The sequence below is a fragment of the Corvus moneduloides genome, chromosome 5 (assembly GCF_009650955.1).
Source record: "Corvus moneduloides isolate bCorMon1 chromosome 5, bCorMon1.pri, whole genome shotgun sequence".
NCBI classification, from domain to species: domain Eukaryota; kingdom Metazoa; phylum Chordata; class Aves; order Passeriformes; family Corvidae; genus Corvus; species Corvus moneduloides.
Window position 1 is genome coordinate 8,097,825 of NC_045480.1, and position 17,938 is coordinate 8,115,762.

At 39.0% G+C, this 17,938-nt stretch overlaps 1 protein-coding gene across 8 annotated transcripts in view; it reads left to right on the plus strand.

Annotated features, from left to right (window-relative positions):
* NSD2 (nuclear receptor binding SET domain protein 2) overlaps positions 1–17,938 on the plus strand; it is a 99,733-nt gene that overhangs the window by 25,995 nt on the left and 55,800 nt on the right. For 7 of the 8 annotated variants that reach the window (XM_032110065.1, XM_032110061.1, XM_032110063.1 and 4 more), the window contains one exon: positions 13,052–13,677. In XM_032110065.1, coding sequence (XP_031965956.1) covers positions 13,081–13,677 — 597 coding nt within the window. In that variant the 5' untranslated portion in view covers positions 13,052–13,080. Of the gene's footprint in view, positions 1–77; positions 101–13,051; positions 13,678–17,938 lie in introns of those variants that run through there. The other variant, XM_032110066.1, reaches the window with a different exon arrangement.

The window sequence follows — 17,938 nt, forward strand, 5'->3', positions numbered from 1 at the left end:
ATCCTTCTACTTACACCCTTCTGCAGTCCATCCTGGACCGGTATGGGAGGAGAGCCTTGTTAGGAAAACGGAAAGAAAACATTCCTGCGAAGGCGTGCGGGTTCGTTGGCTCAATCTTCATTAAGTATAAGAGGATAGGGCTCTTGTAACTTGAATTGATATTTGTGTGGTAAAAGAGCCTGGGGAACTTGTATTCCCAAGGCCATAGTTACAGCTCATCTGCTGTGGCTTTACTGCTCTGGGGGTGGAGAAGGGAATTTGCCATACTTCTTGAACGTATTTATACTTGCTTTTTGGTTTTGGCTTTTTTTTAAATATGTCGGCTGAAAGGAGGAGTAAACACTAGTACAAGTACAGAGATGGTAAACACCATATTTAAACAGATTTCAGAGAAAATGGTCTTCTTGCTAACAGATCCAAGGCAAGCAAGAGGCGGGTATCAGTCATTACCCATGTATTTTGTGAGTGTGAATATTTTCTTATTGGCATTTGCATTAAAATTGGTTTATAATGATTGTTAAATTTAGGAGCTAGTGCTGCCCACACTGAGTAAGCTAAATAGGTCTGCTTAAAAAAAAAAAAAGAAAAAAGAAGGAAGATATGTTTGGCTTTTAGCCTTTGCATACATCCAGGGAAGGTAAACACTAGGGCGGCAGTGAAGTTTGTAATAGATTTTGCCAGGAGTCGTTGCTGGTGACTTAAGCAGACATACATATATATGGTTACTAAAATTCCTTACGCATGGAAAAGTGTGGCTTCAGCTGCAAAAATAAATTGGTTCTTTACCAAAATGTTCATATGTTAGTAGGATATCTGTAAACTTATTGCTGAAGCTATTATTTGCTTGTTTGCTGTGGGAATTTTGCTCAGGAAATGCAGCTTACCAACCTTAATAAACTCCTCAGTCTCACAGTGTGGCAAATTTGACTGTGGATTATTTGACTGTTGGATGAAATAATTAAATTAAACCACTGTTTTGCAGGGCTACTCAGGGCTCAGTACTTACAGTGTATGCAATTTTTGGTTGCTTCTGTAACTATCTATATTCCATGTATTAAATCATACAGGGATTTTTGTTTAGTATGCAACCATCAGAAAATCTGACAGATTTTTTCAGTATGTGAATATAAAGACTCTAAATATTCCTGGAGACTGTATGGCTAGTTCTTGTGAAGGTTATAGGACTATCCACCCTCATACATGCTTGGAAAAATCCAGATATTAAAAGTACAGTAAAACCTACTACTTCATCAAATATTATTTGAAAATGTCAGAAGAAATGAAGTCATTATACTTTAAGGATATAGATTTAAAGTAGTCTGGAAGATGGAAAATAATAATAAAATATATTGCTTTTTAGTTCAAAATGAATCCAACACATGGCTGGTGAGAATAGAAAAAAATTGTGGTTTACTGTCTGTAGTCTTACGTTCCTTTTCTGAAGCCACTGGTAGTTTTGCAGGTGAGATTATTGCATTTAAATTACTGCCTGCATGCAGTAGACTGGATATTACAGCAAAACCAACTCTGCTTTGGTTTAGACTGGAAGTGAAAATGACTGCTGATGGGTGGCTTTCTAGTATCTGGGTGGTGAATATAAGCATACATGTGAGTTTGTGTCCAAAATATTGCACTAATAAAATAGCAAAGGAATCGCAAGAAGAGATTGTTTTTCAGTGTCCTATTATTTGCAGCCCTTTCACCTCTCACTTTTGCACTGAGCCTGCTTTTTGTTTCACCCGTGTCAGTACATTTCCCAAGCGAGGTCTTGTTTCTCCAGGCTGATAAATGCGAGTGTTTCCTTGTGGTCGATCAAAGCCCATTGACTGCATTGGGGCTCCGCGTGCATAAATGTTCACCAGCTCCACTGGGATTCCTGCATCAAGGATCTAGTGTGTGAGGAGAAGATACAGGCAGAATTCTTGCAGCATTTTGGTCACCACTGGTCATTCCTGCTTACATAACGACACGACATTTCTTAGGTTTTAAGCACAGAAGATGGTTTAATGCATGAAAATAGCAAGTAATTCCTGTATAGAGCAAGGTAAAGGGCCTGGCCTTTTTGGGAGAAAAAAATTAAACCTCGGGAGCAGTGTGCTGCACAGTGAGAAGCATCCACTAAGTGGTATTGCTGGAAACAACAGATTCCCTAGCAGTCAGTAATCAGGCATCAGTAAAGAACTGCTTGGGTGGGACTTGGGTGGGGATAATAATGCAGTGGATGGTGGTGACTGCATGTTTTAGTGCTGTGTTTGTGGCTATACTATTTGAGCTCTTTCATTATTTTCCTGCAAAGAGAATTAAAATGGCCTTACGGTTGAGTAGATGTGATAGATCTGCTGTAATTCCCAAATCTAGTCTTTGGATGAAGGAAGAATGGAGATGATAGAATCAGAGAATGGTTTGGGTTTGAAAGGACTTTAAAGATGATCTAGCTCCGCGCCCCCCACCGCCACCTTTCACGAGACCAGGTTGCCCAAAGTCCCATCTCAAGTGGATCTAAGTGGATCGGTAAGTCCTGTGTTTCTAGGGAACATCGCTTTCCAGTTAGGCTGTAGCTTTCAGAAATGTCTTCACCAAGGATGTACTGGAATCTTGGTTGTGTAAATGAGAAGTGGAGATGGAACATGGCCCCAGGATAGGTGGTCAGGTGATGAAGTCAAGAGAGAAAATAATTTCTCATCAGAGCTTGAGTCCAAGTTTCCTTTGGTGCATAATTGTGGAGCACTTGGGAGAAAGGGGGCTGGTAAGGACAGCCTTGTTGATGTGTCAGTAGTCACCCTGCTGGTTGTAAATTTATGTAGTTGTTTGAATGGGCCAGTCAGCTATTTTATACAGTTACTAGTTACTTGGAAGATTTTGATTCTGAGAACAGTTTTGAAGGAAAAGAGAGAAACTACCTAAATTCTCCTTTCATTGTGCCTTCAAATTAGCTTCTCTATGACCTGCAGTCATTGGAGATAGCTGTATAAATATATTTGCCTTTTTCCTGTCATTTTACACTGACAGAAATTACTAAAATGATACATCAGCTGTTATTTTTAGTGTTTTTATCAAATTTGGTGACATCTATAACAGTTAATTTATATTTTCTAGCATCAGCAGGAAGAGAAGTTTTTGGAATGTGTAGAAGGAGAATGTAGACCGTACTCTATTCTGCTGCCCTTTGGGTTGAATAGCAAGCTACAAAAATACTCAAAGTTCATGATGAGCAGGAATATATACTAATATATATTAATGCCTTGTGATGATAAGTAATGCATGGTGGACTATGCATTAACCTTCCTGACAAGTAACTCTAAACTTTAGCACCAGGTAATTTATGGACTCTCTGGTACATTCATTAAGCAACTTCTGTCCAAAGAATACAGTAGATTATACCATAAACTGAATTTTTTAAACTGTATTTTGTGTGCAGTGAACAAATACCTGTGAATCATGGTTGAACCAAAAGCAAGGTTTCTACTAACCTTGCTAATGTTAAGAAATAATACCATTGCACAGAAGTTGTTCTTATGGTACCGTGGTGTGATGAGCTACATGTGGAAAGTAGGGGCTTGAAAATGTTTTTGAATGTTTAACAGCAGTCAAATTGCACTTAGTGAGTATGGAAAAGTGAAGTACTAACCTAATGTACTTCAGAGTTTTCATATGTTGGGCAAAATGACTTTGCCCTGGGGCACCACTGATGCAGGTTCTCATATTTGACTTACTGTGACACCAGTAAAATATATAAGAGACTTAAAGCATGTTTTAAATTGCAAGGATTCCTCAACAGGTGATGGCTCTGTTTCTAGTTTTGTTCTCATCCTTTTAAACTTGTCCTATTTTTATCTTGGTGCAAGATAGCAATTTGATCTTCTTTTGAACTTTGGTATTCAGCTTCCCAGCACAAATTGGAGCTATTTTACATTCCTATTTGGGGTAAGGATACATAGGTGGTGAATGACTGGAAAACTGCAGCATGATGTATTATTGAACTTGACTTTCATAGAAGCTTTAAGATTTTTCCTCTGCTGTCTGTGAAGGATACTGTTGGTTTTCTGTGTCTCTTTGGAGGAGCACATGGATGTCTTGTTCTGTTGGCTGACAAAGATGACCATTTAACTGCCTTTGTGAAACCTCTTTGGCTTGTGCCTTGTACAAAATACTAAAACATTAGAATCTCACATCCATGCTAAAATACACATAAAAAAATGTGTTTTATACAGAATCACAGAATGCTCTGAGTTGGAAGAGACCCCCCCCTAGGACCATTGAGTCCAGCACTGAAGTGAATGGCCTGTATAGGGAATGAATCCACAACGCAGGGGTTAGTGGCACCATGCTGCAACCAGCTGAGCCAAGCTCAGGGTATACAAATCATCTTCAAACATATTTGGCCTTGAGGGCTAAGATCAGAATTCCATGTTTTCTTTGCCAAAGTCAAAAAACATAACACAAGTGAGTTCTGTTCTGTTCTCTTGAGTCCTGCCATAGTAAACAAGAGATACACCAAGGAGCAGAAGATAGATATTCTGTGACAAAAATATTTTCAAGAGAAAAGGCTGAAGTTAGGGAAGATCTCATTAGAAATATTATTTGAATGTAATTTGAAATATTTTGAAAAGCTACTGATTAAAGAATAAAAGAAGCATTAGAAAGAATATGCAGTAATACAGCCTTCTGTCATGGTGTTTGGGACCCATTTCACATACTTATTCATTCTAGTAAGCAGAAGCATAAATGTTCCTGCTGTGGCGTGGGTTAGTCTGTGGAGCTGAGGTTCCCAAGATCATGTATCAGATAAATCAATTGTGGAACTTGCCAGCCTTGGTGGGATGCCATCGGAGCAAAGATCCTGACTGCACTGGCTCTCAGAAACATCTAAACTGGGGAGTTATCTCTGTAGTAAAGAATGCCTAGATTCTAGGCTGATAGTAAAGCCAGAGGGATTTAAGCCAAAGTATGAACCTTGTAGAGCAGTGTAGGGTGAAAGATATATGAATATGGATCATTTCCCTATATGGAGTGGTTGCCAACAACTTTCAGTCAAATACTTCAGAATGAAATTAATGTTGTGATTTTTTTGTGAGTGTAAAATGCAGACTATCAGAAGCTGCTTTATAGTAGCACTCCTGAACAAACTAGAAACAAATGCTGGGATTAAATGTGGAATGTGACTGAAATTCAGCCGTTGTGCTAAAAACAAGTTCCAGTCTTAAAATGTGTAGTAGAAAGTGCATGTGCACTACCTATTCATCAGGTGAAAGCTTGGCTCAAAATGGTAGTGATAGCTGAGCCTTCAGAAACTCTGCAAGTAAGGAGAGCACGTAAAATTGCTCAACACTACTTACTTCTACAGTCAGAACTAGATTTTCCCATGAGAAGTATGTACAACAGAATTTGTCCAAAGAACTAAATTTGATAAGACAGTGAAGTAGTGCACAAAGCTGGTACTGTGCTGAAAGGAAAGCAGAAAATTGCAAGAGATACCCACTGCAAACCTCTCTATGCAGAAGTTTTGGAAAGTGGACAAGAAGGAATTGGTTTGTTAGACAGGGAATTGTATTATCTTTCTGTCCCCAAGTGGAATGGGTAAGGTACGCTATATCTACAGAAACTTAAAACTCAAATTCCAGACCTCCACCTGTAACAGTTACACTAATCACTTTCTGAGAGATTTTTGATGTAGATGTAGCAAAAGAAATAAGAAAGGAATTAAGAACCCTGAGAATGGTGGTAATGCATTTTGGCAGGAGTATGGTAAAGCTCCAGCACAGGGAAATACTTCCAAGTAATGTCCAAATGAGAAAGGCCACTTTGTAGCAAGTATTTGGATTTGTTTGAAGAGTGTCTAATGTTTGAAGTCTCAGGCCTTGTTTGAGTGTTCCTGGCATACATCTGCCAGTTCCCTCTGTGTGTGTGTTTTGCTTCAAGGTAATACATTGATAGAATTATTAATGTAGTTGCATGTAAATGGTTATGGTCTGTGTGAAGTAGATCAGAATTAGCAAAGTATGGCCAGGATTATGTTACAGACAGTTACCTTGTTCAGATGTGGATATGTGCAGTTTTTGGTGAATGGTGCGTATCTGTAAGTAAAATTCTGTAGTGCTGTGGAGTCTTAATTAATTACCTGCAAACTTTACCCTCCAGATCTTTACCTAATGCTATGGGATGTGAAGTTGAATGTACTGGGTGAAAGAAATCTTCTGTTTGTACACACTACCTGTCCACATCAGAGAGGTGCATTATCAGTGCAATGTGTTGCTGCTTCTGTAAGCAACAGAAGATGTGGCCAAATACTGCTCTAGATTACTATGTCCTCTCTGTGTATGTACAGCTGGGCCTTCATAGTGTTGGCAAAGCCTCATGTATCACCAGTGTCACTGCTGCTTCTTAGAATGATTCCTGTGCACCAGGTGTGCTTCTGGCATTTAAATGCACCCACTTGGATGAACAGGTTTTAATGCTGTGATAGACAAAGACAGCAGACTTGTCAGGGTCTAGGCAAAATGATTGTAGCCTCTGGATTAAAGTTAGTTGCTGTCTAGTCAGATCTGGGAAACGGCTTCTGTAGAGGTGTAGCAGATAGCATTTTGTTAACGCTGCAGTTTGATTCGTTACTTATAACATTTTGTGGTGTCATCCCAGATTTGATCTTCCCTTCCTTGAATTCCCTCAGAATTTGCACAATCAGAAATTTTCATGATTCTCATGGTGAAGCTTCAGGCAGTTGTTGTGCTGCCACAACTACATACGGGAATAAGAGCAGAATCAATGGCCACAGTGAAGAGGAAACAGATTATAGTGTGTTTATCTGCTGCAGTGAATATTATGTAAGCAAGAGGATCCAGATCCTGAAAGTGTGGTGCAAGGAGTAGAGGTAGGATGCTGACGAAAAAAGGCGGTGGGATTAAAAAAGGTGTGGGAAATTAAACTAGTGTTAGACAGGTGAAAAAGCAGTATAAATAAGGAACTCTGCGTCATAGTGCTGAGCTGTTTGAGATTGTGTTTGGTTCTTTGTTCCCAAGCTACATAGATGCCAGCTGCACAACTCTGGCCCACCTGAAAGACAGAGAGAGACATCATTTCATTGGTGAGCAAAGACCTAAACTGAGGAAGTACTGAATTGGTGAGTCCTATTTTGCTAGAGAAGGGATCATTCCCTTTGGAGCTCTCCAGGACACAGAAAAGTCTCCGGTTTGGGGGCTGCCTTTTAGTACTTATTAAATATTGTTGGTATATCCATTAGTTCCTACCATTTTACGCACCAGTGTTCCTCCCTGCTTATGTGCAGAGGAGAAGCCATTCTTTTCTATTTCATCTGTGGTCCCACCACAGTGGTATCTGCAGTTTCTCTTCAGACAGAATTACGACATCTTAGAAGAATTTGATTTTACTCAAATCCATCTCATTGCTTCACCCACCTCCAGCAGCAGGAGTGGAACTGACAACATTAAGTTCCTGCAGCAGTGGAAAAAAATATTTCTTCAGTTTTAAAGAGAAGGAACTGATGGGGAGGAATTCTCTTACAGAATCTTGTAGCCTTGTCCTCAGAAAAGGGTTGGTTGCAAAAGCTTTTCCTGAGGAAGAGCAAGAAGTCAGGTCCATCCATTTTGTAAGCTTGCTTTCTGCTGTAGCGAGTGGCATTTAAAGGGAAGAAATGACTTTCCATTCTACAGTTCTTAAGTGTACAAGTTGGTATTGCCTATTGTCTTGATAAGAAGGCAGTAAGTACTTGTTTAGGTTCATGAAAATAGGCTGTGACATTAAAGTTCTGAAATTTTATTCATCGAGGGAAACAAAGCAAATCCAAAAAAGATGGATACTTTTTTTTCCCCCAAGAAAAATATTTGGTGGCAGGTAATACTGGGTAGTAAGTGCAACTGTAAGTACACTAAATTTTTTCACAGAGTTTTGAAAATGTGCTTTATCTTGTTATATTTACTGCAAGATTAATGAAGTCTTTACTTCAGGTGCTTTTACATTAAAAATCATCTCCTTTGGACGAATGCTTTCGTTTTACTTTCCTAAGACTCATGGTAAATTTTTAGAAAGGTTTGGTGTATTTATTTTCAGTTCTATCTCAGCTACTACAGTAAAGAGATAATGCTTTTGAATTTTCTGGATAGAACTGGTTTGTGACAACTTTTGGCAAACTTGCAATGCAATTTTTAGTTGTGTTTTCTTCTAAAATAAGATTCTGTTTAGATCCTGCAGTAATTTTTCACTGTTTTAATATGATGAAGAACAGTTACAGTGTACTACACGACTGTAAATATCAACTCCTATTTGATATTTTAGGGGTTTTATACAAGATAATCTGAGTAAGCATCCTCAAGTTTTCAAATGTATTAGCAAAAATGTGTTGTAACCTTCTTAATCTCTTTAAGTATTTTCTCTCATTCTGATCTGAAAATAGGAATAACCTTTTGTCTTAAAATTGATGAGGCAATAAAGAGCACTTATCAGAAAGCAATCTTAACACAAAAAAGCAGCAGCCATCTATTAGCTTTTTAGTGCCAGCTGAAAGCCTGATTTGTAGGTAATAAAAATAGCTTTTGTGGATAAAGTTGTCTTAGTGTGAATTTGTGTTGAGGTGTGTCTTCCTCCCCTTCTTTCCCCCACCTCCCTGTGCCTGCCGCAAGTAATTCACCAGAGTAAGAAAACCCATAGACAAAACAAAAGTGGTATTTAATAGAGATGCTTGTTGATGGTTACTTACTGAGTTCACTCCCTTTGGCAGAATTGGAAGGAATGGAGTACTCCATTATTTCTGACACACCAGAAAAGCATCCCTGAAATTACAGCAGATGTGGAAGAAATGACTAATAAATATCACATAAATGATAGTGGCCTGGACAGTGAAGGAGGAATCTGACATGCACAGTAACTGTATTTGGCTCATGATTCCTGTCAGATGAAGAACTTTCAAGTAATTAATACGTGATTTAAAATGTCTGCAAGATAGTTTGCCTTATATAGAACCTGTTCTTTTAGTTTGAAAATGTGTACAAAGCCACTGCAAGGATTGTCCAGTTGTCATTATATGCTTAAAAATTCTAGAGACCTTCGTCTGATAAGAAATCTTCTTTTGCATACTGAAAACTGTTCACAAGCCAAAATACCATGTTTATTCAGCAGACTCCTGGTTATAATGGTTTTTTCCCCTTTGTTAATCAAAATGGTACTTGTTGGGTCACCAGACATTCAATATGGGACGACACTGGCTTAAGCTCATTAGCCGCTACTAGCGTGTGGTGCTTTTGTCCCCTTCCTTTCCCTGCCCTCCCCCCATTTTCCTTTTCAATAGATACAGAGTCATCTAGAAAAAGATAAGGGATTGCTTTTGCTTCTGTGTGATATGGTGGTCCAGCATGAGAGCACTTGAATTTAGCTACCAAATCTAATTGTATGCTCAGCTGCTTCAGGACCTTACTCGTACAACTTGAATCAACCAGATCTTGTCTGTGATCTATCTTATTTCATTCTTTCATGTCTTGTCTTCTACATATCCTTGCATTAATTCCGAACTCACAGCAGCACTGCTTGGTTATCTGTTGATGGTTATTTTCTCCTCACCCCTTCTTTTCTGTTCTGTTGTCCTCTTCTCATAAAGGGCCTGGTCCTTTTTCTTCCTTATGGTGTTACCATGAAGTTTTCTATAGTAAAGGTGGTGCAAAATGTACTTGGCTTTAATTTTGATCTTCTTTCCTGAAACCCTTTGTTATTCCCCTGTGTAGATTTGCTAACTTTCATTTAACCAGACCCCACAATGTAGCTTATTTATTGCAAGGAAGATTAAGATGTATATCAATAATTTCCATCCCACTGATTGTTCTAGGGATGATGATTAACCTGTAAATTACTGTCTACATGTCTCATCTCCTCGGTGGGATTATATTTTCTTAAAGGTACTCACATCTGCTGTCATAGCCCATTATTCTGCCTCTTACTTTAAGCCTCTACTCACTTGGTTCTATTAAATCTTTGTACAAACGTGGTCCATTTTCCATGTTTTATAATCTGTATCTGCTGGCTGTGATATCTTACAGTCTCAAATTACTGCCTTCGGCTTCATTTTCCCATTTACTGTTGTCCTGGGTATGTTAACTTCCTTTTACCAGTATTACTCCTGGATTTGTTGTCTCTAGGCTCCAGTGATTTGAGGAGCCTTTTTCAGTGCTTTCGGCTGTTTTTAGTGACCTCTATTAGTGAGAATCATTAACTGAACCTTCACTCACTGAAGTTCTTGAAATCTATGTATCTTCAGATGGATTAGGCAAATCAAGGTAACTCCTAGAAGTTCAGGGTCTTTCACTGCATGGCTTTATTGGTCTTCTTTTTTTTTTTTCATTTGTGATATGGCGTGAGTACTGTTAGGTTTATTAGCTAGGAAGAGAATTACTTGATTTCTTTAAGCCGTAGCATTTCACATAGTTACCTACTGGTCATTTTTCAGACAAGGCCTTGAACAGTTTGATCTGGCTTAAGCAAGGAGTTGGAATAGATGATCTGAGGAAATCCCTTCCAGCCTAAGTTATTCTGTGACTGTGGCGATTTTTATGTTTTGAAATCTTAAGATATCTATTTTAATTCATCCATTGTCCTGAGATTGACTGTACCAGCAATACAGTCTAACTGGATTATTTACTGCTTTTTTGGAGGTGTGCCTCAAGCTTGATGGCTTTGTAGCTTAAAGAAGTATGTGATGAGAGTAAGAATTATTATTAAGCAGCACAAAAGAAATTCTGGATGACAAAACGCAGGTGGCCCGATGCAGAAATCCATACCCTGATAAGCAGTTAATGGAGCCATCCTAAAAACTGTTCCTCGGCCGGGGTGAGCCGCGCCGAGCCCGGCACCCACTGGGGGGCGCTGCGGCCGCGCGAAGCCGCTCTGCTGCCTCAGACGGACGGAATTCGGAATTTACATGCCCAAAGCAAATCTCTGCCTTACTCTGGTAAGAATCCCTGGGAAGGAAGTACAGATTTAGCAACAGTTCGGTGTTTTGGTTGTTTGGTTTGGTTTTGTTTTGTTTAGTTTTTTTTTTTAAAGGAGATTTGCACTCCGTAACTGTAAGTGTAATGTTTCCCAGTGGGTTTGCCTTTTGCCTAGAGATTTATAGAATTTGTTACTATTTGTTCCTTAGGCGAAATAAGATTTCAGTTAAATCTGCTGAATCACAGCTTGAAACACTGTCATATTATTAATTGGGTTGAGAGTTTGCCTCATGTCCATGTTTTCAGAGAAGATGTTGTGAAAGGACATGAATTCTCTTTTGGTTTAGTCATTTATTCTGTTCTAGTAGAGTTTTGCGTTGCCTTTTATCTCTGATTCCTCTTAAGAGTTGACGTAGTTGGCTGCTTCCTACTCATTTTATGAGAGATTTTATTGGTAATTCAAATTTCATCTGACTAAAGAAAGATTAGAACCATTTCTCTTGCAGATTCACTTGGAGTTCAGGTACACTTGCTCTTCTTACCTTGTTTAATGCCAGATTTTCAGCCTACTGTTTGTGCCTGGAACAAGAATGGTTTTCATCTCTCAAATGAGGCTATATAGCTTGTGTGGATAGATACCCTTTATCTTGTAGATATTTTAGAGCAGCATGTTAGGGATATGGGAACATTTGCTAAGGGAGTGATGGAGTTATGATTTTTAATTTTTTTTTCTGCATCTTTGTAATTAAAAAGGTTTCATGTTTGTCAGTTGCTTTGAATTCAGGCTTGACATCCTTAAGAAGTTTGGCCAGGCTTCAGCAGTGCTCAGTTATGAACATGTTTACATTGCTATTCCTGATGTAGAGGTATCAAAAATGCAAGTTGGAGGAATATGCCAGTTGTAAGCATTATAACCATGTGCATTAATAAACAAGGTGGTGCGATTCAGAAGTGATTTCTTCCATAGCAACTGACAATTCAATAGTTACTTATCATGTGTTTTACTGCACTTTTTTGGAAGCACATGAGACTAGATTGGATGAAATGTTGATTCAATGTGACAATGCTTGGACTTAATCATATATGAAATTGGTTACCTTGAGCATGGATATAGTGATGATTGTGATGAGCTTTCATAATATTTATGATGGTGTATTTTTCTATATCATGTATATACTGGACCTGGTAGTATGAAGAATCTGTGCATGTGAATTTTAAAAACTGAAATAATCTTGTCTGGTCTAGGAGCACAAAGGAATCATTCTGCCAGATTGATTTGTGTGCTACAATGACATAATGTAGAAATAGGCAGGGTTAGCTTTTAGAACCCTTGGAGAACCTATCTAGGGCAGCAAGTTGTGCAGTTTTAGCTTGCTGCATGTTTGCAGATGTCTGTATGAGAAGTAGGTGTTAGATGATACTGTTATCATGAAAAATCTGAAATTACAGCATTGATCATTTAAATTTTGGCCAGTATGGTCACTGGCCTGAAGGATTAGCTGTTTCCCAGTTGGGCTGGTGTTCCTGGCCCAAAAGGCTTGCCCTTTATTTGTTCTTACAGCCAGAATGCTTTGGGATATGTCTGGAGGTTGTCTGAGCTGTAGTGCTTCTGCAGGAGGTGTTTTATGATGGAAGATTGAATGTCTGTAGAGTGAGGAAGGGAAGCTTGTGATGCTGCTGTCCATGGTGTAGGTGCTACAGGAGCACAGCCCCTGAGGTTTCTATGCTGGCACAACCTCTTGGAAATAAACTCATCTGGTTTGTTATTAATGATATTATCCTAGGTCTAACTCTCACTTATTTTAAATAGTGTAGTACCTTTGTGTAATTATTGTGGGCAAGACTCATGCTGTAGATGGTTAACAGATGGTTAAAATGAAAGCTGTGATTTTGCTTTCTGCTTTTGATTCAATAAAATTGATGATTCATAGATATGTTTTTTTTGGACGTTTTTTGTAATGCATATTAACAGATACTGAGGCATTTTGGTTGTGAAGATTGTAAACAAAGCTTTTTTTAGTAAAACTTGAATGAAGTACATTAAGTTTTATATTAGTGCTGACGTCTATCGGAATACTTTTGACATTTCTTATTAAAAATATTTTCTTTTTGTCTTAATATAGCAGTGTAAGACTGGAAACATCTGGGCTGAATGGACTTTAGCATCAAAAGAAGTTCTCAACTGTTAACTCAAAAAATTAACTACATCAAAATGAAGCAGGTACCAGAGATCCTTGGAAATACCAATGGGAAACCTCAGAATTGTGAAGTGAATCGTGAATGTTCCGTCTACTTGGGCAAAGCACAACTTTCTGCCACTCTACAGGAAGGTGTCATGCAAAAATATAATGGCCATGAGACTCTTCCATTTATTCCAGCTGATAAATTGAAAGATCTGACCTCTCGGGTGTTTAATGGCGAGTCCGGGGCCCAAGATGCCAAGCTGCGCTTTGAACCCCAGGAAATAAAGGGAGTTGGAACACCCGCTAACACTACTCCTATCAAGAATGGCTCTCCAGAAATAAAGCTGAAAATCACTAAAACCTACATGAATGGGAAGCCTCTTTTTGAATCCTCCATTTGTGGAGACAATGGTGCTGATGTGTCCCAGTTGGAGGAAAATGAACAAAAGCCAGCAAACAAGGAGAGGAGAAGCAGAAAAAGAAGCATAAAATATGACTCCTTACTTGAGCAGGGTCTTGTTGAAACAGCGTTAGTATCAAAGACTTCAAGCACCACTGAAAAGAAGGTAGTACTTTTTTAATGTATTCTCTCCTTTGTTAAGTTTGTTAATCATACTGGAATTTCAGTGTTCATATGCTCATCTTCAGGCATTTAGGAGGTGCGTCCCATGAATGGGGAGTCATTTTCTGTGACTCTCTTTGTCTCAGTAAAGGACAGAATGCACTCTAGTTCTGGTCCCTGTTTCTTCCCTAGGATAAGAATACCCAATAAATTCTGTTTCTATATCAGTAAAATAAGTCTCCAGAGCAAATCAGGGCATGTGGAAGGATGTGTTGTATGAAACAGAAACTTCGAGACATGTAGCAATTTTCCTGGTTCTGCATTAAAGAACAATGTACTCAGCAGTCAGTTGGCTGATCAGCTGGGCTCTTTGCCATCAGATTTTGGCAATTGGAATGTAGTCCCTCTGCATATTTGTCATCTGAAAAGAGCTGGTTTTGCTTGCTATAACTTAGTGGCTTGTTTTTATTGAAAATATCTAGATCTTGTATTTGGTGTCATTAATTTTGTCGTCAAGCTCATTTGTTTTTTGCTTCTTTTAAACATGGGCAGAAATGGATATTTTGCTTTTTTCAATTTGCCTTACCAAGTTGTAAATAAGAATGCTGCTGGGAGCCCTTTTCCCCGTTTATTTCGCTTTTGTTGCTAGATTCCATTTAAAGGAATGTGGTTTGCAGTAATTTTATCTCAGAGGAAAAACCCTACATAGCAGGGATACTTCAATGTATATTAAGTTTCTCAGTTAATAATTGAGAATGGTGTTGTATAACAATGGTAAATGTTAATGAATGCTTTGGCTTGTTAAAAGGTCCTGGGTTTGCACACCTTAAACACAGAATGAATGTTACAGTTTTCTGTCAACTGCAGTTAATCATGGAATCGGGAGCTGAAAAATACCTCTAAGATCATTAAGTCTTACCATTAACACAGCACTGTTGATTCTTACTTTCTCCCAAGGTCACACATACAGAGAGGAAACACAGCTGCTGTATTGCTGATTTTATTTACCGTTCTTTTCAATAAAACTAAATAATAAATGAGTTCACAGAACTGTGTTAAATGTGTTTCTAGGTATCAGAAATATTTATCATTTGTTTATGCTTTGACTGTATAATTCATCCTAAAATTATCAATACTGATGTTTTCAAGAATGTTGTTAAAGAGTTTGTTTTCCTTAATTTTCTTAAGGAGAATGTTTTAACACTAACTGGTTCAGACTTTTCTGAATCATTACTCAGAGGTAAAAGGTATGGGCAGTCAATAGCTTGAGTAATTCTTTGTCCAGCTCATTGTTAATGAGGCTATATTGGACTAAAAGGTGGTATGTTCAATAGCGTTGACAACTGGAGCATATTTGTGTGGATTTGTTAGTTGTTTTTTTTAGAAAGAGGAGGTGATATTTAATATGTCCACCTATGCAGTTTATTCTGAAGCCTTTTACACTGGTTGTCCATTAAGAGTGGCCTTTAATTTTTCCTGGTATGCAGTTCATTTAAAATGAAAAGAAAGGTTCATCTGGCTTCTTTGAGTTGTCTTTTGGGCAGAAATCATTAGGAGAAAACCTTGACAATGCTGTTTCCCAGAGTGGTTGGGACTTGGTGGCTGGTGAGTGATAGGGTTTTTTTGCTCCTGTGCCAAACCCCTGAGCTACCAAACTGCTGAATCAAGGCAACCACCTGCTTGATCTCAGACCTTGCAATATTGCAGCCCTGTTCTTTTCAGAGAATTTGAAACAGAGGGTCATGCTTCTGGCTTCTTTATTTCCTATCATAGTGCACTTCAAAGCTCAAAGGTCAAAAGGAAAAGCATTTAAAAGTCGCAAGATGTTATTTTATGATATAACTCCTTGGTTGTAAAAAACTGGGGCTTTTCTTTCTCTCATAGGGAGGGTTTGCAACTGTGCAGGTTTAAAATAAGGAAAACCAGATATGAGGGAACATGTGAAGGAGATTGTTCAAATGTTTGTCCACACGTACTTGTCAGGCTTGTGACATACATGCATTTTCTGTGATAATAACTGTAATAGCTTAGTTATCAGTGTTCTTTGGTTTCAGACTCTAGCTGTTATTTCATGGCCAGCATCCAAAGCCTTAATGTTAGTGCATCATACTGTGGTTTTATATAACTGATTGTGGCTGCAAAGTGAAAATTAGGTGAATACCCTTGGAGTAAAAACTGATTAATTTTGCACTCAGATACCTGTTTATTGTAGGTTACATGTTAATGTAGAACCTGTTTGTCTGGCTTTATTTTTCATCTGGTTTCTCTCTCAATTTCTTGTTGTTCAACCTCTTACTCTTCTGATTTAGCAAAAACCACCATGGTTTGAATACTGCCTTTTGTGTAGGGTAATTATATCTGTCTGATGGACACAGCAGATTACTATTGCACTGAGGTGAGAGGCATATCGTGTAACAAATGTTCCAGTGCTCTGCTGTTGGGTGTTCTTCTTGTTTGGGCATTTTTTGTTAACAGAAATGAAGGCTATTTAAAACTTTATCTGTGAGTTAGCTTTCAGCTGGGAATAAATGTGATCTGCCCAGCTCTGACTTTAGATTTCTGTTGATAACCACCAGCTTTTCCAGGCCTCTGGGAAACAGCTGTAATGCTTTCATTTCCCAGCGTAAAGGAGATAAAATGGGACAACCTGTGGCTCTTTTCCTCCTTCCCTCCTGCTTTTCACCCTTCTTCCCTACACCCCAGTATCTCTTCACCTGAGAAGTTCACTTTAAAATCCAGGCCTCTCATGATAAGGCTTGGTTTAGCAACTTTACTGCCAAAGCACTGCACTCCTGAATGGTCTGTGTTATGGGTGGTGGATATCCTATGTTGGGGGTTTGAATCGACGCCAGACCCGTGGGCTCTGGTAGCTGCTCACGTGCCAGGGTGCTCTGGGCTGGATTTTGTCCTGACTGCTTTTCGAGTCACTGTTTTCCGTACCAGTGAGGAATGAAATTTTCTTCCTCATTGCTTGTGTTAGAAGTGAAGCAATCCTGTTTGGAGGAGAAAGGCAGAGGTTTATTTCATATATTAATCTGAGTCTGATCCCTAGAGAATCCATAGTTTCTGTACAGGAAACAGAGAGTACACACCTGTGCAGCTCTCATGCCGTCGGTCCCAGGGTAGGTCTGTGCTCTCTGACCCTGGGAGCAGCCCAGTATGTGATCCTGGCACATCGGAGCTCATTCTGCAGAAGCTGGGATGGGCCTACAAGTGGCAGTTCGCCGTTTTGGCTGGGTTTCCTGGCCTGGCTTCCCAGCACGGGTGCAGTAGCTCACAAAAGCAGCAGCACTGTGTCCAGAACAAACCTGGAAGTCCACACACTGCTCTACTTGCTAGTGTAAGGTTTCCAGCTGTGTAATATATGTCATGATCCAAAAATTATACCTTCCATATAGCTTCCTATCCACTTTTCTTGCAGTTCTCTTCTAGTATTATAACAGAAACTTGGCAGGTTTTTACTCTCTCTCTCTGCAGGATATGGCCTATAATGACCTTGCAGTAGCTACATGGGGGGCAACTGCAAATTGCTGGAGAAATTCCACTAGCCCTTGTCATGTGTTTATGTTGCCATTTCATCTTCACAAAACTCTTCTGGCCAGCTCCATTATATCCAATATCTACATACAGACAAAGATTTAAAAACCCAGTAAGGGGAGAACAGAAGCAATCTGAGGATGATCATCTAATTTGTATGTGTCTGTGGTAACTAAATATGGGAAGCTGGGGACACTGAAGGTGATGATATTGCTCTGATGTTTGCATCTGTCAGTAGAGGCCAGCACAAAGCAACAAGCTCCCTTTGTAAGATTGGAGAAAGGAGTTCATCAAATGTTGTATTATCCTGTTGCAGATGGTACAGCCAGATCCAGAGATTGCTTGTTTTGTCTTAATTTCAAAAATAAAAACAAATAAGTATGTGTTTTCAGGGGAAGGACTTGATTGTTTCTTATTATCAGTTGCTAGGAATTCCTGGTAAAGTACAGTTACTGTACGTGTCACAAAATGTGCAGCTAAGCTACCACAGGAGTCAGGATCTGTAGTTGTAGGGTAAAATGAACTCAATTATGTTTTCCTTTTTAATGGACTGTTCTGTCAAATCAGATCCTGTCTTCAGGCAAGTGGTAACACAGGCTATCTGGCTGATGTCACCAGGATCCCAAAGGAGAAGGAGTAGTCCTAAAAATCTCTTCTTGCTGATCCCTTCAGGAGCAAGAGAAATAACTTCTTACCCTTTTTGGAAGAGTTTCTGAGCTACTGTTTTG